This window comes from Eleutherodactylus coqui, chromosome 9 (assembly GCF_035609145.1).
Source record: "Eleutherodactylus coqui strain aEleCoq1 chromosome 9, aEleCoq1.hap1, whole genome shotgun sequence".
In the NCBI taxonomy this organism is placed as follows: domain Eukaryota; kingdom Metazoa; phylum Chordata; class Amphibia; order Anura; family Eleutherodactylidae; genus Eleutherodactylus; species Eleutherodactylus coqui.
Window position 1 is genome coordinate 84,398,068 of NC_089845.1, and position 24,538 is coordinate 84,422,605.

General features: G+C 42.3%; 1 protein-coding gene across 2 annotated transcripts in view; it reads left to right on the forward strand.

Moving 5' to 3' along the window:
- Positions 1-7,282: 7,282 nt before the first annotated feature.
- LOC136579229 (desmocollin-2-like) overlaps positions 7,283-24,538 on the forward strand; it is a 36,583-nt gene continuing 19,327 nt past the window's right edge. Inside the window, exons 1-8 of one of the 2 annotated variants that reach the window (XM_066579646.1) lie at positions 7,283-7,485; positions 13,987-14,071; positions 16,154-16,365; positions 18,156-18,272; positions 20,226-20,384; positions 22,110-22,254; positions 23,159-23,325; positions 23,823-23,957. In XM_066579646.1, coding sequence (XP_066435743.1) covers positions 7,423-7,485; positions 13,987-14,071; positions 16,154-16,365; positions 18,156-18,272; positions 20,226-20,384; positions 22,110-22,254; positions 23,159-23,325; positions 23,823-23,957 — 1,083 coding nt within the window. In that variant the 5' untranslated portion in view covers positions 7,283-7,422. The remainder of the gene's footprint in view (positions 7,486-13,986; positions 14,072-16,153; positions 16,366-18,155; positions 18,273-20,225; positions 20,385-22,109; positions 22,255-23,158; positions 23,326-23,822; positions 23,958-24,538) is intronic. The other variant, XM_066579645.1, reaches the window with a different exon arrangement.

Below are 24,538 nucleotides of genomic sequence, written 5' to 3' on the forward strand. Positions count from 1 at the left end.
CTAGCTCCTGGCTACTAAAGGTAGATGAAAGCCTGGAGCAGTGACCGAGGGCCATGGTGAAGGTTCCCGGTCATGTGATCACTGCTATCCAACGAATAATGGTGATCGCCTAAAATTTAAAAGACAGTTGAAGTTTGATGCTCCATTCGGTTTGGACCCCGTTGTGCATACAAACATAATATTAGGGCCACAATGGGTATGTTTCTAAACATGGGACAACCAGGGGTATTCGTTTTGGGGTGAAAGTCTTCATTCAGATATGTGCTGTACAAAAAAAATGTTTTTAAAATGACACAATTGCCAAAAAAACAAAAATTTTAATTTTTTCCTTCTGCTTTGTTTACATTCATTCAAGAACTGTGGGTTCAGAATAGATGAATTCGTTAAGGCTTCTAGTTTTCAAAATGGGGTAATTTCTGGGGGTTCTCTATCGTTTTGGCGGCTCAAGGGCTCCACAAGGGTATTAGTGTACCTTGACGCCACCGGAAGCTAGGGGTTTGACAGGGAAAACGCCCCTGTCACACCCCCAGCTTACGATTGGCACAATAGGTAAATGTGCTGCAAACACCAAGAATGCCTGAGGGGCAGAAGCGGCGTCGCATGTAAGTGAGCCAAGCTCACTCACTGTTTTACCTGGTTACTGGTTCTGTGTCATTGTCCCTGTGCTGTTGCCTTCCGTCCATCAGTGAGGGGCGGTGCATCTTGTAGCCCCCCACCAAGGTATCATCCGTTGTGCACTGCAAGTCAGCGGTGCTGTGGTCCGGGACACTGCGGCAGGCGGAAGTGAGGGTCTGTGCCGGTGGTCCTCTGCCCTGCCAGCTGCGCCGCCGATTTCAACATTACACTGGGTGGGGGTGTGGGAGAGTGCATGTGTAGCCACTTCTGGTCTGCCGACGGCGTGTGTTGCCAGAGTGAGCGCCCGACGCCTCTCAGAGTGTTTCCAGGCAGGCATGAAAACCCTCCGTGCAGCGCCGCAGAGCTAAAGGGTGGCAGTGTGCTGCAGGGCCACTTGTCGCAGCATGTGGTCTTCCATTGTGCGGAGACAGTCCCTGGGGCCTCCCTGCAGTGGTAACAATGTGACATCGGCTGGGAGACAGCGGGGTCGTGGGTGGGTGGGCTCTTGTGGTCCCGTAGGGGCTGCGGCAGAAGAGAACATGGTGCATAATCACAGAGCTTGCGCCTTCAGCATCCATAGCCAGTATGACCCTTTGCACGGCTACAGAATGCCTTTTCCAGCTACAGTGCCCTTTCAGGACCTACAGCCCTGCCAGCTGTCCATCCAATAAGGGACAGGGGGCGTGAATCCCCTGCCAATCGTGGCTCCACCAGGAGTTCCTGGTGGCGTCAAGATACACTTATACCCTCTACAAGTGTGCTATGGGGCCTAAATTATCTTCAACCAAAATGTCTGTTTTGAAAGTCACCGGCTGCTCCTTTCCGTTTGGGCCCAGTTGTGCATACGGACCAAGTATTAGAGCCACAATGGGTATGTTTCTGAACACAGGACAAATAGGGGTATCCATTTTGGGGTGCAAATCCTCATTTTCATGTGCACTTTAGAAAAAAAATATGTCTTTAAAATGACATATTTTCAAAAATATGAAATTTTATTTTTTCTCCTCTAAATTGCATTTACTCCTGAAAAGAAACTGTGCAGTCAAAAGACTAATGAAACCCCGCAGTGAATACGTTAAGGGGTGTAGTTGTAGTTTTTAAAATAGGGTCACTTGTGGGGGTATCTATTATTTTGACACCTATGAGCCTTTGCAATCTTGGCTTGGTGTAGGAAAACAAAATGTTTCTCAAAATGTTAATGTTAAATTCGACGTCTCCTAAATCCTTAAAAAAAAACTAACGTTTTTCAAATGGATCACAAAGAGGAAAAAATAAAAATCTTCCCCGCGCTCCAAGGTTTAAGGGATTAGCATAGACCACAAGGTCCATAGGTTTATATTAAACCAATGTTTATTATTGCTACGCGTTTCGGCGTATTTTTCCTTGAGAAAGGCGTGATTTTAAACGCCAAAACGCATAGCAATAATAAACATTGGTTTAATATAAACCTACGGACCTTGTGGTCTATGCTAACCCTTTAAGCCTTGGAGCGTGGGGAAGATTTTTCTTTTTTTCCTCTTTGTGATCCACTTGTACCAAGCCCTGGTTATGCAGTGGGCTTTCCTCCCCAGGCCACCTCTCCAGCTGGTTGGGGACTAAAATGAAAGGAGGATGATGGGCCACTCCGGACACTAGGTGCCGGTGGATCTCCCAACCGGGGTGATCCGCTGAGCACCAGGTGAGTGCTAATATACCTATTCATTTGGAAGTTGTGTGTCTTTGGATGAGGCGCTGAACATTGTCTATTTGCTACTTCTAAAGTTTTTCAAATGTGAGTCCAGAATAAACAGATAGAAATATAGATCTTATCAAAAATTTGTACAGTGTGTTGCACATATTTGAGATATTGCAATTGAAAATGTGGGAAAAATGAAAATTGTTTCAAAATTTTCCCAATTTTGGCACTTTTAATAAATATACACAAATTGGTCTATATTTGCCACCTAAATGACGTACAATATGTGGTGAAAAAACAATGCCATAATCACTTGGATATGCAAAACCTTAACGGAGTTATTTTATGTTAAAGTGGCAGATGTCAGATTTCCAAAATCTGGCCTGGTCATTAAGGCGCAAACAGGCTTGGTCACTAATAGGTTAAACAGTTAGTCTGTGTTCACATGGTACAGCCACCATTTAGCTGACACTGTGCTAACATAAAAAATCAGCACGATTTTAAAATGAGGTGCAGCTAAAAGCAGTTTGAAATGGCCAAGCAGCATTGTGGGTAATGCATCCTTATGAACTTCATATCTATATATACATAGATACCGACTGGGGATCTAGTCATACAGCTTTATGTATAGCACCCTATTTATATAAAACATGGCTGGACAATTGTACAGAACAAGTTCTTGTACTTCTTGTGCCACTCCTGTATATAAGCTATTGTGGGCAGGACACTCACTTCTATTGTTCAAAGTGTCTATTGGTTTAATACTGTATGTAATGTGTTATTTTGACTATGTTCCCCCTGATTCGTTCTACAGAATATATTGGCGCTATATAAAGATTACACTGAAAAAAGAAAGAAAAATTCATGGTGCCTGGAATGTTAGACCTTCTAGGTATTTTTGTGCCACTGATTCCGAAAATATCATCCCTTTTGTCCTAGGAGCTCTAGTTTTCAAGATATTCCTGATGTCATTATCTATTTGCTATATTTATTTTACCACCAGCATGTGTTACTATTAGTACTTGTAAAACAAACTTGGTTTGATGAAACAATTTGTAAAGACACTGAAGACAAATGAAATGAAATGTGTTTTGACTACAATTGTAGAAAATTTTCTGCAATGAGGATGGAGAAGCTAAAAGCAGGTAAATTTGATGGACCGCAAATCCCGAACTCACGAAAGACCAGCGTTCCTAAGATCCAGTGGACAACTTTGAGGCTCATGTGCGGTCTTTGTTTTGTGTGGTTGTAAATCATTTCCTTGGGAACTATAAGGTGGTAAGCTCCGGTGAACTTCTGGAAAGTGCGCTCACTTCTGTTACTGAACATTTGGTTGTTACATGAGCATCAGATTGCCGGATCGGCCATTTTCAGATTGTCTTGGTGATGTAAGTGATGAACTGGGTGAGCGATTTCACCAGGAAATAAGGACCATGGAAGAACAGTACTGTGGGCGACAGAATATACATATAGTGGCGGACTACTGGTGAAACATCCAGTATGAATGTCCAGGAACATCGCATTGTAGGAAATCTAGAATTTTAGGAGGACCAAATTACATCAAATTGTGAAATAGCAGACACATTGGGGTCAGCGGCATAGCTATAGGGGTCGCGATTGTGACTCAGACCATAAGCCAGGTGGACTCAGGGGCCCCCCTCCCCCCCCCCCCCCGCAACACATCTCTGCAGCACCCCGAGCTGAGTGCTGCCAGCGCTTCAGAAGGCACCTAAATATACTGTGACTCCAGACCCCCTCCTTGCCCCCACCCCCACCTTAACCTCAGTCTTGCAGAATTCAGTGTCAGTTCTTCCGTAATTGTATTGTGAAGTCAGCTGCCGGTCTGGCTATGTGATTTCCTTCTACAGCTCACTGGCATCGGAGGGCAGGGAGAGCAGCCAGGCTCTGCCATACAGGAAGTCGCATAGCCAGACAGTCAGCTGGCTGCAGGATAGAACTGGGGATAAACTGACACTGAATTCTGGGGGATGGAGGTCCAGGGGCGCTGGGGGGTGATGGAGAGGGGGCTGGTGGGACAGCATATTTCAATGACTTACCTTGAATGGATATATGGGGAGAGAAGGGGAGCAAGAGAGGCAATATTAACCCCTTAGTGAAGAACCTATTTTTTGCCCCTACAGGGGTTGTGTGGTTTTAATCTAAAGAAATTTATGGTCTGGGCATACATTAAAATTAAAAAATAGTATATACTCACCCGCCCTCGGTCTCCACTGCTTTGTTTCCATCCTCCGCCACCTAGAAGGCAGGTGACCGCTGCGGCTAATCAGAGGCCACAGCGAACTCCTGGTATCATGGCGTTCAAGATGTGAGCACTTATGCTCCACTCTGCGGTACATATAATGTATGGTATAACTATTATGGTTTTTTTTGGTGGGGGTGGGGGCAGGGGGAGATGGAAGTCCCCACAGAAATTCCACCATCGTTTTCGGGTTTTGTTTTTACAGCACTCACTGTTCTGGTAAAAATAACATGATAACTTTCTTATTTGGATCAGCACGATTATACAGATTTTTGTTACTACTTTTGCACAATAAAAACATGTTTTTAAAGAAAAACAATAGAATCTGAATCGCTGCCTTCCAAGATCCATAGCAGTTTTTTTTTTACTGGTAACAGAGCTCTGTGAGATCTTCTTTTTTGCAAAAAGAGTTGTAGATTTTATTGGAGCCATTTTGGGGTACGTGTGACTTTTGGATTGTTTTTTGGAAGGCAAACGAAAGAAAAATAGCAATTCTGCCATTACTTTTAAAAATTATTTGTACGGCGTTCACCAAGCGCAATAAATAACAAAATATTTTATTTTTTATTGTCTGGGTCGTTACGAATGCAATGATACCTATTGTGAAGTAAATGGGACAAGCCCGTGGTACCCAGAATCGCTGCTATAATTAATACGGTGTTCTGAGTATGAACACAACTGTGCTCAGATGTAAATATTGAAGAGGCCGCACTGCTGGCACGAGTATACCCCCACCGATCAGATACAGATGGTCTATCTAGAGAATGGGCCGTCAATTTTTGAAGTCTGGTTAACCCCTTTATGGGGGAACTATTACTTTGAAGGCACAGAGGAGGCACTGTTTGGTGGTGCTCTTTGCTTTAGGGGGCACTGTTACTTTGAGGAGGGAGAAGGGACTGTATTTGGTGCTCAGTCACCTTTAGGGAGGACACTATTTCTTTGTGGAGCACAAGAAGGAACAGGAAGGGGCAGTGTGGGTAACAACAGGATGGGGAAAGTGCAGAAAGATGAGTCATAATTGGAAGAGGTCTTCATGGCAGTCTGGGCCCGGCAGAGAAGAAAAGGGAAATGGATGACTGTAATCAGAGAAGACATAAATTGTGATCACTGGAGGTAACTGCACTATAATCAATATCATGGCGCAGCCATATGGGTGAGTTTCATGCGCGAGTTCCATTCGATAGCGATATGGATAAAATTGCGCGTGCTAATAACACATTAAATTCAATGTGTCTATTCCGATGAGTGACGCTGTGGGATTGTAAAATCCCTGCATGTCCTACTATTGGGTGACATCTTATTGAACCTCCCATTATTTCCTATGGGATAAATAAAATCGCACTGGCGTTTCATATGATTTGCATGCGAGTCTGATGCGCCTTTTACCACTGAAATCTATTGGAGGCGCTTGCGATCTTTTTACGTCTGCGAAAATCACTAGTGCGCAGTTGTGAGGCGATGCTCGCATCAAGTATTGCAAGTTTACATGGGCGATATCGATTAGAGATGGCACTCGCCCGTGTGAAGGCAGCCTACGGCCGGGCTCACACGAGCGGGTCGGATTCCGCATGCGGGAGGTCTGCAGCAGAGTCCGGCTGTGAGCCCGGCTGGTGACCCTGCGCACCTCACTTCACTGTATTGTGGATGACTGCCGAGTCTCGCAGGCGGTCATGCGCAATAGGTTTTCTCTTTTTGCTTGTTTGTATTTCCAGCATCGTGGCTTAGCAATACCGTGGTTACCCGCAGCCCGTACGCAATGTTAATTGAGTATGCGCTGCGGGTCGGATCCCTCCATTGACATCAATGCAGGCCGTCCACAAGGATCCTGCAGTAAAATAGAGCATGCCGCGATTCTTCTTCTCCTCACGGAAAACACAATTCCTGTCCACGAGTGTGAGGGAAAATTTGAAAATGCATGCCGATCAATTCCTGCATTTTAGCGCAGAAAGCCCTCATGGAATATGCAATTCGTATCCGCGAGTGCAAGGGAATATATGAAAAGGCATGCCGTTCAATGCCTGCCCTTTACCACGGAAAGTCAGCGCAGACGCCGAACGCCGAACCCGCAATTCCAATGCAGTCGTGTGCAGCCGACCTATTTGTGTAGGACTGCAGTCTGACAGGTATGGCCCTTTTACACGGACGGGAATCTCCCGATTCTCACAATCACCCCGGCTCGCATCGGGATTAGACTTCGTGATTCTCGAAGGACAGGCGCACGATTCTTGTTCGCCATTGGCCCGCGTTTACTCTTAACAATTAGCGTTCCGCTCGTTGGAAGAATTTGCTGAAGGATAACCGTTCAGTGTAAACGCGTTATATGGCGACTGCCGTGTTAGATATGTCTGATATATTATGTGGTCTCCACTGTATATACTTTTCCCAGGAGGGGGGAGGCTGAACCTCTGCACCAGACCCAGCAGCCATTAGCTGGGCCCTAACTGGTGTCTAATATGGAGCTCCTAAGCACCCCACCATTGTGTGGAGGGCAGAAGAGCCACCTGTGAGCTGCTGCGGGAGACATTCTGTGGAGAGGACACCCTCCTCCCTGTATGCCGGCAGTGCCTGACGTCGCCATGACTCAGAGCAGCCGGCGCTACAAGGCAGGGACTCTGCCCTCTCAGGTACAGAATATGACTCGCTTCCCAGTCACAGCAGGGAGTCAATAAAGTGTATTTGTGAGAGCGGCAAGGCCCCGCCCGCAGGGAAGTCACACCTCCATGGCTTCCACAAGGGAGGGGACAGGTGCACAGGGGCGCAGTGTAGCCAGGGAGGAAAGCAGACATCAGCCGGAGTGCGCTGGGAGAGCCGCAGACACCGGGAGCTGACTGACCACCTCCTCCAGGGGCCACACACACCTCACCTGCTCACCATGGGGGCCACGGCATCATGGACAGGACTACTGCTGACAGGCTGCTTGCTGGCGCTGCTCCTGGTGAGTGCTTCCCCTCCACATATCACCCTCATTAATAATGCAGAAGGCCGTGTATTCTATGTGGAGCCCATATCTGCTGCCTGGGTGATATCGCTATGAGCTTGCCTGTTAGTGTCAATACATGGCTGATATCTCATATCGGGCCACTCCTCGTACTGAAAACTTCTGGAAGTCCGCATGTGCTACCTAGTGGCTGACCTGTGCAAACATCGCCTGTGTGCTCCTGGCTGCGGCTGGCTGGGGTTTATAGGAGGGCTGTGCTCTGAAAGAATGCAGCTTTATGTTATTATTAACCATTTGTGTGGCTGGTAAAATAGGTTTATTAGCCGAAAATCTGATTCCGCTCTGCTATAATTCAGCCCCCTGAACATCCTTGTATGTGATACGAAATGTGTAATATTGTAGCCAAATAACTCTGTTGCAGGTTTTACATGTAACATATTATATGATACATCTTGTAGCCGGATGCTTGATTTGTTTTCTGTCTGGTTATAATGCAGATGATGATAAATAAGGCTGTATTCACACGGCGAGTGCAGTTATGGTCAATAAAAAAAAAGTCTTGTAGTGTTTTTTTTTTTTATTTTATTTTTTTACATTTTTTTTTAAATTTATGCTATTTTTCATATGCATTTTTATTGTATGTTTTTTTTTCCTCTGCTCCAGAGAAAATCGGACAGAACTCATGTTGGAAAATCACCCATGTATCACTAACATATCAGAGATGATACAATTACTACATGGTTTACTGTTTATATTAGCGATATTATTTGTATTGACTTCAGTTTATATTGTTTTCACATGGAATCCTAATGGCAGAACATTCCCCACGGTCCTTGATGATTTGGGCCTGCATTGCCCTCTTTTAGTCATTACCCAGCAGTAGACAACTCTTGCTTTTCTGATGCCCAATGTACATGGCATCCTCTGTTTCACAGACAATTGGGCCAAAAAGAGAAAAAAATCCAAATATTGGAACATCTTATTGGCAACAGAGCTGCATTTGTGATGTTACAAATTTGCATAGCCTGTGTATTAGACTACCGGCCCTTTGACACGTAGCAGATAATTGTTAGCTCAAGTAGGTTGCGCGATGATTAAGTGTAAATCCTCGCAGTGAATGAACAAGTGCCGATAAACTTGTTTAATTTCTGATCAGTTTTTTTTTTTAATGCAAACCGGAAAATTATCGTTCATGCTGCATTATTTGGTATAAAGCGATGTCCTACGATTTGAGGAGTAGAAGGCCGTGGCAGAAGGGTTCACGAAAGGCTTGGTTATACTTCAATGAGCGACTGAAACTACGCAATTATTTATCATAAATCATGCCAAGTGATTGATATACGATCGTTTCTTCACCGCTAGTGGCGTGCTTGTTCCAGTTTATTTTGCAGTGTAAGGGCCATATCTCACTATCTACAGTTCTATGTAAAACCCCAGAAACTTTATCATGAGTTGTGCCAAATGAGAACCCCACTGCGGCTACATCTGTACTTGCACTAAGGATTTGTGCAGGATTTAGTATTGAAGTTACAGCTGGCCATGACCATGATATATTTATCTGTAGATCATCGGCACATATAGCCAACATTAGTAGCATCCACAGACATCAGATTCTCAGCAGATTGTATATAAATATCTCATGTATGAGCGCTATACATGCCACAATATGTTATATTTTGCTTTTTGTATTCTATGTAATGTATTTTGGCTATTGCTACACTTATCAGTAGTACAGATAAGGTTATACTACAGTAATATAAAGGTGCACAAACCTATTGCTGTGCTTCAAAGTTGACAGATTCTAACCAGAGTGATCATTTGTTTGGTGAAGGGTACCAACAAACAATAGTTTTGGCTAACTGATGACGTAACGTCTTTGTCTGCAAATAAGACGGCTATTTAAAATTGTTTGTCGGATATTTGCCAGGCCTTCAATACGGTATTATGCAATTGGCCGATACAAACTAGCCTTCCATGAAAGAACATTTCCATAGCGACAGGCCGTCCATCTTTCACCTAGTGTCATTGATCATGTATGGCCGCTGTAACAACCACAACTGTACTCAGTTCTCAGGCTATCATGGTTTATATATCATTTATTTTAGGTCCAAACAATAAGAGGGGTGTAATATGGTACAAATAGTACTTGCTTCACAACACTTTGTTCTAACCCATTAAGGACCATAAATATACAAGGCTTGGCCCTGGGCTTTAACCCTTTCCAATCCACTGTCTGACATATAAAGACATTCTGATTGAAGGCTGTACAGCTCCGATGTCTTACTATACATTACTGGCCGCTCTGTTGTCGGGGGGGCCTCTCCAGTATGTCCCATACTGCAGTACTGGCTCTAGCCAGCAGATGGTGCCGTTGTATAATGGCAGAAAGAGAGAACCCCTTAGGAAACCCTGAATCCAAAATTGGAATGCAAAGGGTTAATCCTGCGCCATTGTAAATATACGACGCTTGATTAAAGCTCCTGCAATCTAGGAGGAGAAGGTTGAGTTCTCGGCTGGTACAGCCGAAGACCTCAAGGAGGAGACAAAAGCAGGATAGGTCATGAATAGTTAATCTGTGGGGGTCTGCTGCTTGGAATCCCCTCTGATTAGCTGAATGAAGTTACAGTGGTGGTCAGTCCGTATCAGGCACCGTTCTGTACATTTGTATAGCAGCTGTGCCTGGTATTGAAGTTTAGTCCCATTCACTTTAATGCGACTGACCTGCTCTCAGGCCATGTGACTAATGGATATGATGTCACATGCCTGAGAAGAGGCCACATCGGAGATCCCAAGCGGCAGACACCAAATGATTAAGTATTGAGTTGATCAGCTAGTATCAGGCCAGCTGTCATTGTGGACAGAGCAGGAAGCAAACACTGTAGTAAGTGAAGTGGCCGAAGTTGGTATTGCAGGTGCAGCTCCTATTCAAGGACAGAGGTCCTTAATAAGAAAAGTCATGAACAACCCCTAAGGGCTCCCACACACATGTGTTTATCACGAATGTCAATGGGACATTCTAATGTTAAAAACGCAGTGTAAGTTTGTGCTTTGCAATTTTTATTTTTATATCCAATGCGTATTTAACATTAGAAAGTCCCATTGACATTTGCCTTAAAAAAAACAAAACACAGCGTTAACACAGTGTTAAAAAAAAAAATGCAAGTGTGTGAGCTCTAAGGCCTCCTGCCCACAGCCGAGTTGGATTCCACCTGCGAAATATCGCAGTGGAATCGGAGTCGGCGCCCCCAAGGGACCTCCTACTCGCCTCTCTGAATACGCAGCGAGAGTCTCAGCTAGTGCACATGCGCGGCATGATGCGCCAGCGGTGGGCTGTGATGGGATTTCTGCCTTACTTCCCGCTGTGCTCACAGTGCGGAGTATCGCGAGAGTCAGCTTCTATTGACTGCAATGGAAGCCGTCCGTGCGATTTTTCGCGATGAATAGAACATGCTGCGATTCTCCTCAGCAAGCGCAATATTGCAGTTGATTTCCGCTCATGTGCAGGGAAGAAGCTGTTAACATAGCATGTGTATGGAAGGCTATTGCTGCGGGATTCGCGGCGGGTGTCTGACCGTGAATCCCGCAGCGATGATCTGTCCATGGGCATTGGCCCTAAGACTGGGAATGGCAGAACAGGGTGGTGATGGGGAAATCAGGTTTTTTTACTGTTGTCCTGCTCTTCTGTAGGTCCTTGTTAGTAGTTTCAAACAGGGTGAATTGGGTTTCGGCACAGGCAACTCGCTATGGACAATTAGAACTCTGCAGGAGTCAATATGACATATAGGTGGGGTCCACATGGGGCGGAATTAACGCAGGATATCTGTGTGGACCCTCTGCACGGAAACTCCATGGCAGATACAGTAGCAGCAAAATGGATGAGACTTTGGAAATCTTGCCCACAAGCTGCGGAAATAACCCGCACAAAACCTGCGCAGAAATTGACTTGCAGTACGGAATTGAATTACGCAGCATGTCACTTTTATCGCCGTCTCCGCTGCTGAATTCACCTGCTCTCAATGAGGGTGGGAATTCCGCACAAGAATTCGGGATAAAACCCGCATAAATGGTCCGAGTTTGGAGGCAGGCTTTCTGCAGCTAGAGTGACTGGTGCCATTTTTCAGACCTTAATAAAAATACCTGAAAACATGGGACCTTATTGGGCAGGTGAGCGAGAATTCAGCTCACTGAAACGCTAAACTACTGTCGGCTGTGAAAATGGCAGTCGTTCATCTATGAACATTGCCTGCTGGTTTACTTTGAATGGATGCAAATAGCGGGAAGAGATCTCTGGCGCACTCCGCCTCCATTCAGTGAGCGATCCATCGCTCTTACATGAAAATACATGAGCGATACTCGCTGAGACGGCTGGCTGGTGCTTAAGCGCCCGGCATTTATCCCGAGTGAGCGTACCTTTTTAGATTAAACATTCTTTAATTCTTGAATGTTGGTCACTGAAGGAAGGGGGCATGTGGCCGTGTTTATTTGCATATGATTGTGGATATAGTGAGCCTTTAATCCGAATAGGGGGAAGACAATTGGCCCCTTTTTTCTCATGTATGTATGAAACTGCCTTTTTAAGGAATAGAGCTAGTAAAGCTGAATAAGCTATTGAATTGCGTGGACTGCTGCTCCTTTGTTCCCAAGAATTAGTAAAGTGATCTGTTTCTCCAAGAAGGGAGAAATGCTGATTTATTTCTTCCAGTGATGTTTGGTCTCATGACCCCTAACATAGGTTACTGCAGAAAGATAAGCTCCAGTCCCAGGAATGTGGAGGGGTGGGCACTTGGGGAAGCAGAATGGCAAGCAGTTAAAATAGCCTGAAATAGAGTTTTCTAACTTTCCTCCTTTTCTTTTAGAAGAGATTGAAATTTATAGAAGATTCTGCAAGATTTACCCCTTTTGTTGCCAGGGGGTTTTGGACACTTCGCAAATCCAGCAGCCAGGATAATGTTCACATTGTATATTAAATGCTTCTCTGTAAATCCTAAAATAAAAAATCAATGGAAATGCCCATACCCATATGTTTTCTGGAAGTAGACGTTTTCCACATTGTAAAAATACCACTCAGCACTTTATATAATCAATTTTGCGTGAAAGTGTAATTTTTTTGGGGGGGAAAAAAGTGCAGAAACTTTATATCTCTTAAAATTAGAGAATTCAGCATGTGCAGAGTTCATCTATAGCATTTAGGCCTCTGTCTACATAGACATATCTTCACAACACCCCTGGAAATGGAAAGGACAAAAATCTGTTTTTTTTTTTAAGCTGGAAAGCACTAAGTACAGGAATTACACACCTTGAAAACGAAGTACATCCTCAAATCCTATATATTTCCTGAAAAGACAATGTGCTAATTGTTGTTTTAATGGGCTGTCAACAGCTACATCTTCAGGTAGTTTTATAAAAATGCATTAAAGCATACCATTTCATCTAAAACCCACATCAACCTGTTGTATCTTAGGCTGTATTGCATATAGAGCACTGGTTTTGGTCTACAGCTAAAACTAAGGTTATTTTCTTTTAAAGCCAGACCATAACTACAGCTCTATCTGCAAAACAACTTGAAGTACAGATTATACAGATACAGTTGGGAGTGAGGGCTGCTGGGATATGCACCTCCCACTTCAAACAGCTATTTCTGAGGCTGTATTGAGATAGAGCTCTGGTTTTTCTTTTGTTTTAAAGCTGAGAAATACAGAATGAGTTAGAGGCATTTTATGTCATACATGCTTAGCTAATGAAGTACCACTCTACAAGGATGTTGGCGATTATGTTCTGGAAAGTAAGAGGGTTAAAAAGGAGCTAGTTGAATATGTCTTGACCACAGTGGCATACATAGAAAAGAGGGGGTGGGGGGGCATAGCAAAGATAAAAATGGGCCCCTTTATTAATGTACTAGATTTTGGCACCTAGGACAGAAAGGTCCAGTTTGTTTTCTGCTTTCCTCCCTTTTCCATGACCCTCAAGATGTTTCCTATCCTCCATGTCTTTGAGAAATTCAGTCCCTCTATAGGGAAGTTCTGCACTGGTTCCACCCACCCAATAGAAAAGGAGGTGGAACCAAATATCGTAGGGTCCCATAGCCACCCCATGGTCTGCCTCAATGGTAAGAACACCCTTGCCTGACTGTAAACAAACAATATATACCAAACATTTTAAATAAAGTGTTGTGTACGTTTTTACAGGGACGGAATAAAACATGACGTATCTCTCCACACTACTGAATGTCTTTATATGATCTCTTGATTTTTATGTGCTGTGAATATTCAGCGACGCATTAGGCGTCCTCTATGTAGTCAGAAAAATACAATTGCAAAGAGAAAGCTGGATGCGAAATGGAAATAGTGTTTTGGTCAAACTTTGAAAAATTGCAAAAAAGTTATTCTTGAGCAAAACTGAGCCTGAATGAATTCCTGTTACTGTCATACTTTTAGTTTCTGTGAAAAAGCAAGTGCTAGCGAGACCAATGCGTAATACTTATTATTCTTTTTATTTTAGCCATTCAGTGTCTTGGGAAAGTCATGTCACAAAGTGAAACTCTCAGTGCCGTCTGTTATCCACACAGGATCCTTGGTTGGCAAAGGTAAGTTAGATTTCAAATATTGATAAATATATATTCATAAGAAAACTTCACTTAGTCGTGTTCCTTCACTGCTACAGAAATGCGATGCCTAAACGAATTGCTTGGTTATTTATTGGAAAATGCTCTATGTGAAAAGATTTGGCCACATCCTTTATATAAGTTACATGTGCTTTTAGTTAAAGGTGTTCTTTGACACCAAAACATGTTCTCAAAAAAAGCTATTTACTAATATACTTCATCTTAAAAACTTCGTGGATTGCTAGATTTCATCTACAGTCATATGATCGGAAGGGGGAATGCTTAGGTAGCAAATAGAGCCATGCAGCCAGCCTCTTTGTACTGGAGGAGGAGGAAGCTGTCTGCCACCTGAAGCTGTGTCGGGCGTCACGCCTTACAGGAGAAGCTTTAAAGTGTGTTTGCACTTTGGATTTTTTTTTTGCAGCAGAATTGGCTACAGAAAATCGGCATCATTTTACAGTATGGGCAATATTAGCTAGATTTCAAGAAGGGTTATCCGTGTACTACTGAGAAAATTCACAGCATCAATTGAGTTGTGTTGCAGATTTACAATAAATAACCTGTCAGTTTATGCTTGGCATTTTCAGCACAGATTTCACCTCTTCAAATGACTGGATGAAATCCATCTTGAATTCGGCTGTAAAATTCTTATTAAATCCACCTGTCCACGCATGGAGGTTTAGACGTAGATCTGTATCAAAAGTGATAGCAGAATTTTCACTGTAGAAATTCTGATAGATGTGACTGTAGCCTTGAACATCCAGGGCCATGTGACAGTGGGTGGAATCCATGAAGTTTTCAAAGTGACAGTATATTCTAAAGTTGCTTTCTGTCAGATTTTTGACACCACAGAATATAAATATAATTTTTTTTTGCGTCTAATAACCACTCTAATGCATGCAGAAATGAAACGGCGATGCTTCCTAAAATTCATCTTTATTCAGCTGTCATCAATAAAACCAGGAGCATGTGATGTCTTTAGATGGTGGAATAGGTAGCACAAAGTAAACACAATCTAAGGAAAGATTTTTCACTGCACATATAAATTATTTTACCCAGGCCTCCTACATATTGACATAAGCATCGATACGATTCACATTCTGATAGTCCTGTTAGAATCCACTGATTCATATGGAATACCTTACGATTGTATCTCAGCATTTGGATTCTGGTACATACTCTACTTTAGTTTAGTCATCCAAACATCCTGATAACGACAGAGTTGGACGACTCTCTAATGTATATGGAAGCAGGAACACTTTACCTGGTAGGTGGTGTTGGGGAAGGGGGTGGGGGTGGGGGGGGGGGGGCGAAGAGAAAGATCAGGGACATTAAATTTAATCATCCATCAGAGGTGTCTGGCTACGGTCTAACTCCCAAAATATGAATGCTCAGCTGAGCTAAACATTCATGTGTATGGGGAAGCCGGTGGAAACAGGTGTTGGACGTACAGTCATTCGCTTGACAGTTGGTGAAGGTACGTGGTCACCTTTAAAGTTCATCAATCCCAGTCAGTGCACCGATAGTCCAGTATTTGGATGGCTTTGTGCTTGTCTTTTAATTGGCTTTCCTGCTATGAGTGGTGTCCATATGTCTTTATGACATCCTGAACTACTGCTAACACCCAAAAAAGAAGCCGCCTTCTGCCTGGATTAGACGCGCTTGCGCTGAAGGGGCCGCTCCGGTGTGCTCGCGCCGCACAGGTCTTCTGCGCATGCGCAGAAGACCTCTGCGGCGCGAGCACGCCGGAGCCGGACAGAAGAGGGCAGACTGCGCAAGCGCGTCTAATCCAGGCAGAAGAAGGCTTCAATCGGCGCCATGGAGACGGGGACGCCAACACCGGAGGGGGTAAGTGTATAACTTCTGTATGGCCAATATTTAATGCACGATGTACATTACAAAGTGCATTTATATGGCCATACAGAAGTGTTTAACTTCACTTGCTTCCGCGGGACAACCCCTTTAAAGTCAGTAATGACCACCTTGTTTGTGTTCCTTATTTTGCAGATAGTTGAATGTTTTGTATATGGCGGCTCTTTTCTAATGTTTTTTGTTCTTCACTAGTAAACCTGAAATCATGTATGCATCCCAATGATGTTATCCTTGGAACACAGAATGCTGATTTTATTATTGAGCATGTGGATTCTCATTATGCCATATATTCTAAAAAGCATATTACAATGCCTAATCATCCTCTACGACTTGGAATTATTCTTCTGGATAAAAATTGCAACAAAGAGAAGATTATTCCTGTTAAACTTGTAACTGAAGGAAAGGTAATTCCTCTATTTTCTGCCCCTTTAACTACTTTAATGTTTCAGACTTGTGTGGAAAGTAGTGCAAATTGGGTACAGATTATTTATTTATTTAAACTTCTAGAAATGCCCTCTTGTTCTATAGTCTACCAACTGGTGTTCTGATGAGCTGTTACAATAATTGTACCAACAATCCATAGGTGCACAGATATGGTATCATAGAGTTGGAAGGGACCTGCAGGGTCATCGGGTCCAACCCCCTGCTCAATGCAGGATTCACGCAATCATCCCTGACAGATGACTGTCCAGCCTTTGTTTGATAACTTCCATTGCTAAAGAACTCCCCACCTCCTGTGGGAAACCTGTACCACTCATTGATCACCCTTACTGTCAAAATGTTTTCTAATATCTGTGTCTCCTCCCTTTCAGTTTTAGTCTTTCCTTGTGCAAGTGACAATAGGGCTGATCCCTCTGTACTGTGACAGCCCTTCAAATATTTGAGGACTGCTATTTGGTGGTCTTTGCAAGCTAAGCATTCCTATATCCTTTAACCGTTCCTGATAGTATATAGTTTGCGGACCGCACTCCATCCTGGTAGCTCTTCAATGAACTTGCTCCAATCTGTCATTTTTTTTTAAATTGGGGTGCCCAGAGCTGGACACAGTACTCCAGATGTGATGTGACCAAGAAAGAGCAAAGGGTGATAACAGCCTCTGTTTCTCTAATACGTACCAGAATTGTATTTTTGCCTTTTTTTGTTACTGCATCAGACAACTAACTCCTGTTCAGTCTGTGATCTTTTAATATACCCATGTCTTTTTTTGCATGATCTTTTTCCCAATTCCTCCCATTCTGTATGATGTTGTTGGTTCTTAATTTTCCTTGCCCAGATGTAGGACTTTGCATTTCTTCCTGTTAAATACCATTTTATTAGTTGTGGCCTAGACATGTTCAAGCATGTCTAGATCCTTTTGAATCCAATCTCTTCTTTAGTGTTAGCCACCCCTCCTAGCTTTGTGTCATCAGCTACTTTGATCAGGTTCCCCTCAATTCCCTCCTCTAGATCATTTTATAAAAATGTTGAACAACACTGGGCCCAGGACAGAGCCTTGTGGTACCCCACTTGATACATTCCTCCAGCTGGATGTGCAGCCATTTATGACCACTCTTTGAGAACGATCACTCAGCCAGTTGTGAATCCACCTAACAGTTGCCTAAAAAACCCCATATTTGGTCTTTCTTTTTTTTGTTTGTTTTCAATGAAGATGAGTATTAGATACTATGTCAAAAGCTTTGTCTTAGTCGATATATACTATATCTACTGCATTTCCCTGATCAATCCAGCCAGTGATTCTGTTGTAGAAGGAAATTTTTGGTTAGTCCGGCATGACTTGTTTATTATAATCCCATGCTGGCTCTAATTCTCATTCAAGTATTGCATACATGGTGTTCAATACTTCGTTCAATATATATTGTTATATAACATATTACAGTATCTTTTCATTAAGTGGCATGCAAATTTGTTATGCTCTGAATTTTGTCTTCAAGCAATTCTTTGCCCACTTATATGAATTGGCTAAGATTGGGTGTGATACCAGTATTCCACTAATAAGTTGCTACTTATTCTATTCCATAACTTTCTTAGATTGTACCTCTCAACTGGACTTTCCTTTAAAGTTATGTGTAACTAAAGTGTAAAAGTGCTATATATATATATTTATTTTTGTTTTTAATTGCAGAATTATATCTGCTTTGTGTTTTTTTTTTTTTTTTTTTTTGTTTTTTTTTAAATATTTATTTTGCATTTTCAGGCTGGAAAAACAAGAAATGTCAGAGAACTATTAAGGCGTACAAAAAGAAGATGGCGCCCTATGCCCTTTTCAGTCCATGAAAACTACAGAGGAACATATCCACATTTTGTTGAACGGGTACAGTTTAGCACCATCTCAATTCTGACCGTATAGATGTTAGGGCTTGTTTATATCAGTGGCTTTGAGATGTTTTTCTGCTCCTGTTATGAGCAGGACAACGGCACCCAGTACCTGTACTGGGCCAGCATATGGCAGAAATGGTGCCAAACAGACCACATTGACTACAATGAGGTCCATTCAGTGTCCATCTGGGCTTCTGGCATTTTACAGGAATTGGAATTCAGTGACTGAGTTTCAGAACTGCAGCTCTGACGCTGATGTGAGCAAGCCATTAGATGTTTGTATCTGTGATGAAAGTATATTTGTCTCTGACTGCTAAGGCTCTGTTCACACTACTAATAGGTTTTGCATTTTCCTATTTCATCATGTGAGCAGGAAAACAGAATGCCAGAACCATTATATGATGGAAGCAAAAGCTTCTGATGGACCCCTCTTGATTATAATGGAGTCTGTTCAACTTCCCTCCTGTCCTTTATTTCCCTGGACAAAATAGCGCAGCACACTAAGCTACTTCGTGCTGGAGGATCTGAATACAGCCGTGAACATAGCCTAACTTTTAATGAGTGCAGAAATATGAGCCCATCTTTTTGAAAAGCTTTTCAGTTTTCTAGCTGTTATAAGCCTAGACATTTTATTTTTTTAAAGCGCTATTTAATGCCAAGGCGCTGTGCAAATGGTAAATAGGGGCTAAACTCCATTGTACAGCATATAAACTGCAGATATTACTACATACTAACCACACATGTTTAATATCCACTAAATGACTAATAAATTGATATAGAGGGAGCGCAAGCTTACAGTATATGGGGGAAGAAAATAGTAGGTGGTGGTAGAACGTGCTCCTCTTGTGGTTGCAGGATTACTGTAGGTTGTAGGCTCGGCTAAAGATGTGGGTTTTCACGTTCCTTTTGGAGTTTTCCCAAGTGCTGGAGAGTCTGATGGGTTCAGGTAGTGAGTTCCAAAGTATAGGTGATGTGTGGGAGAAATCCTGGAGACAATTATGTTAGGAGAACAAAAAAGGTGAGGGTAGATGAGGTGGTCTTCTAAGGGCTGGAAGTTGTAGGGAGGTAGGGCAGAGATGTATGGAGGGGACATGTTGTGGACCTTTAAGTCCAGGAAGCCGGAAGAAAAGGCATATCTAGCTAATAGACACTGGGATTCTGGAAAGCAGAGAGGTATATTTGAGTGTCATCAGTGTAAAGGTGATACATCTCATTGTGTGTGTGTATGATAGTATTTCAGGGTTAATGAGCTGAAGAAAGCCAGCAGCATCTAGTCATGTTGGGTTATTACTGTACGAAGCGCAATACAATCCTTGTCAAAACAGGTCTTCCAAATCTCAGCATTTCCTGAGGTCCTTGTAAGAAAGATGGGATGCTAAAGCAGGAGAGAGATGGGTTTTGCATATAAACAGAACCCCATGGTGAAGTGACCCTCTGGCCCTGAAAAAACAAAGATGGCTGCACTGCTCCTCTGACTACCTGTGATACACACTATGTATTGGTATATATTGTGGTCTAAGACACAGTATTGTACTCTGGTTGGCACTGGTTAATCAAAGTGTCTTATTCTAATGATTCCTACTAATTAACAGTGTGCATCAGGTAGTCAGAGAAGAAAATGTGGCCATCTTTGTTGGCCACATAATGTGGCCATCTTAGTTTTCATCAACTCACTCAATTGTCATGCAGCAGGAAACGTAAGCTTTTTTTTCAGCAGTGTTCTAGCGTAAAATAGTAACACATTTTAGTGCAAGCCATGTGTACAAATACTTGCCACTTTTTGCACCCGCCCCCCACTCTCGACACTGGATGGGGCTTAGTGAATTGTATAGGGCCAACAACAGTCCAACAGATTTACTGTAATCTACACCACAAAATCTAAATGTATTATGTAAGAAAATTAGATAGGTGACAGTTTATAATGAAAGGATATATTTTTCTCCTACAGATCCAATCTGACACTCAACAACAGTACCCCGACATCCGTTACTCTATCACAGGAGAGGGAGTGGATCTGCCGCCCATTGGATTGTTTTCAATAAATGAAATAACTGGTGATATATATATTAATGCACGAATTGATCGTGAAGAATATCCCTCTTTCCAGGTATGATTTTTTTTTCATTTCCAGTCTTATTTTTTTAATTCAAAGTGCTAACAACCACTTGTCTGCCTTTCCATGTGTGACGTCTGATATAGCAGTACTCAGTCGGTAGTTTGTAGTTTGTTGTGAGGTCAGATTCACACACAGTGTAATCACTGGGGGAATAAATGGTGTGGATTTGGCTAAGGTTTTTGGTCAGTTGAACAGCAAATTGATGGGTTTTCAACTGTGGATGTAAGCAAAGAATGTTTAAATTGACCTACTGCAAGCAGAGATATTAAAAGCCGAGGCATTAAAACACAAATTTTATACAAACGTTTGCATCACTTTTCATTATACGGTGATTAAACCTTACTTGCATAAAGTGGGGAAAAAAAATCCTCTACAAGTTTACTACCCTAATCTCTTCTAACCGCTTGGAAGTAAGTTTGGAAACGTTGGCTGGTCAATACAAATGCTCAACTAATATACCGGTTCACTTTGGCGTCTTTCCAAGATCTCACGTCTATTGCCAATATTACAAAATCTACAATGTTGTGATACGTTACACTGGAGGGAAGTGCACACATCCCGCTTGGTCATGTCATTTAAACCATTGACCGATTAAGTGAATAACCTTGATCTCGTTACCATAGCACCTGCCAAGGGATGTGATGACAGAGGTAGCATATGAGCAGTCATGTCTTGAAATTAATGTGTTGGAAACAGGAATAATGGGCCTGAGCGACTTATAAAAAAAAAAATAGAATTTTGATTGCTAAGCGACTAGGACAGAGCATCTGCAAAATGGCAAGTCTTGTGAGTTGTTCCTGATAGGCAGTTAAAAGGGTTGTCTGCAATTTTTGTCGCTGGATAGGTCAACACTAATTGATGGGTTGGAGTTCACTTCTTGGATGGACTGAGGAGGAAATGTTGGCGCTTGCTTTGTTCTGATTAAAATTAATGGATAAGCCATGCTGCTACTCCACTTCCTGCTCCTTTTATGGTCCTCCTATCCTGGACGCAGCTCTCACATTGATTTCAGTGGGATTGAAGCCAGCAACCACACTATCCAGAGATGGGTATATCAGTGGAAACGAGCCCAGACAACCACTTTAAATTGAAGAATGGGGGGCAGGAGGGGAGGAGAAAAATAAGTGATGCGATCAATTAACTGAAGTAAAACTTTTATTAATGTGCATCAAAATCAACTTCAACAGTTAAATTATCATGCTTACCAATAGAAATACCATAAAAACGTGCTTCAATGGGAATAAGGGATGACGGTCCCCTCCCCTATCACTGCAATCTACTTTGGCACTGGTTTTTAATGGGGCTTAATGGTTTTAGTTTTTCTTCTTTAATATAAATTTAAAGAATATAAGAGAGCTTATGGGACTTCCATTGAATGGGTTTTTTGAGGAAAAAAATGCCCCAGGAAGATAATGGTAGAAAATAATAAAATAAAACCATTCCTGTGTCTTGTAACCATTTCTCCGCTCTAGAGCTGCTGTTTCTGTCCTCTCTGGTCCTTGCTGTCACATGAAGCTATGGCTGCTGTTGTCAAATGAGGTCAATCTCTGGCTTCAGTGCTTAAGTCTAGGAACCTGTAATAAATGCAATATTTTATACTATGCAGCTATAATACATTGGAGGGGACACACATGGAATTCACTTGAATCTGCCTTTTACACTTGTGTTTTTTTTTTTTTGTTTTTTTTTTAAATCTTCTGTGTATTTTATTTTCAGCTTATGGCTTATGCAAAAACTGTAGACGGGTACGCACCTGAATCACCACTCGACCTGCCAATCAATGTAGAAGATGACAATGATAATGCACCTATTTTTACAGAACAGGAGTTTTGTGCAGAAGTTCTAGAGCACAGCAGAGCAGGTAACTCAGAGCAGTTTAATTTTCTTTTCTCGATTTACATTAATGCATTTGCATGTTATAAACCAAACCATCCAAATCCTATATCTACGCTTATAATTCATATAGAGATCTGCTGCAGAAAACAATGATATATATATTAGTGTGTGTGTAAAATATATAATATATATGTGTGTATGTATCTGCAGGTGGCATACGTGTGCATCTGTATTCGTCTGGGACATCTGTACTGTGGATGGTCCGCACGGCTCACTGTCAGACATGCGCAGTACAGAATATATATATATATCTATCTCCTGCTCTTCCGCAGAAGCCGTCCCGTGGATCCGACTGCTTCCATTGACTTCAATGGAAGCCGTCTGTGTGGGAACTGCAGTGAAATGCAGCATGCTGGAATTTTTTTTTTTCCCGCATCAAAAGATCTGCAAAACAAATCTACATGCTCGAATTCAGTTGCAGATGCCAATGCTTCTCTATGGGCAGCTTGAATTGTGGATCTTCCGCACAGGTGCCCTGCAAAGATTCTACAATTCAAATCCGCCCGTGGACATTGGGCCTTAAGGAGTCTGAAAATCTTGCAGAAAGCAGGTCACTTGATAGATTACCACAATCATTTTTGATTTAAGATTTGGCAGAGACCTAACGCTTGACATCTTCTATTTTGCGATTTTGATAGAATTTCAGAAGATATATTTATTAGGAATTAGTCGATTTACTCTCTCAAAGTAAAATTAACTTCACAACTAAACTCTGAGATCCACAATGGTCACTTAAGGTGCACTGTAATTTTAGTAAACCTTTTTTTTAAAGTAATTTTACATGACCTACTATTGAATTAATTATCAAACGTGTGTTTTGCTCGTGAAGTTCTATTAATGTTTTGCTTGCCTTTTTCTTCCTCATGTAGGGGCGCCAGTGGGAAGACTAAATGCTACAGACAGGGACCAACCAGGCACAGCACACACCCTGCTGAGATATTATCTTATTCGCCAAATTCCTCCATCGCCTATTATGTTTAGCATAGATTCAGAATATGGCATAGTCTCTACAACTTCAAACAGGCTTGATAGAGAGGTACTATATTTTCTTATGACATATATGCATTTCTAACTGTACTGCATGGAATATACAACACTAGTTTAATACAATGTGTAGTATGCTAGTAACCTTGTGCTGATGCCATGTATTTGTGTGTTGTTTTTTACTTTTATTTTTATTTTCTGTGAAGGTGGCATTGATGAGGTGTGCTAAACGCACAAAATAGAACAGACCTCTCTAGTTGTAACCCCCATTGCCCTCAGCCTGACTGAGATGGCTGATGTTATGGAAACAACTGAGCTGGCTTTTCTGTGTGGTTTTAGTAACTCTTGTAGTAGTTAATGGGAGTTTGCTGTGCTATGCTGTTTGTGTAATTCCCATTGACTTCTGTTGGACTTGTGGAAGTGACATAACTCAGCTGCACACAGCTGTTTCTGTCCTCAATGGCCACATCATACAGAGCGGTGTTGCCATTGCGACCATATTTGATTTCATACATTGACCTATTTGCACTTTCTTTCCTTATGTTTCAGACTCTAGATCACTACACCCTTATAGTTGAAGTCCGTGATATGGGTGGAAAGATTGGCTATTTATCTTCCACTGGAACAATGGCTATAACGGTCGTTGACATCAATGATTTTGCTCCATCTTTTGTTCAAGACTCTGTAAGTGTTTCATTTTATTAGCCATTCTAAGTTTATATTATAATAGTTGAATACTGGGCCTGTGGAGTAATGGTACAGAATGATACAACTTTGGGGGTATTGAGTTTATTTTGGTACATAAATGGGATCCAGAATAAAGTCCAGATTAAACATACTAATTAAAGGTGCTTCCTGGCCAATTTCTATTTATGACCAATCCTCAGGATAAGTCCTCAGTAGTTGATCAGCTGGGGTCTGTCGCTTGGAACCCTGGGCAATCGGGTTTCCAAGCGGCAGACCCCAGTTTGCCGCTTGGATGTTTGGGTGCCCGCTGTCAGTGCTACAACACCGTTCGCGGAGCAGAAGCAGATTGCTCCCAACACTTGTTTAGTGGCTGGCGACGGTTATTACAGGTGGAGCTCCATGAAAATCAATCCTGAGGATAGGTTGTTACTAAAAATTGCCTGGAAACCCCCCCCCCCCCCCCCCCCCCACCACCTTTTTTTTTCTTGTTTGTGTTAGAAACTACAACCTCAATTCCAAAAAAGTTGGTACGCTGTGTAAAACGTAGATAAGTGTAAAGAGAAAAAAAATGCAATCAT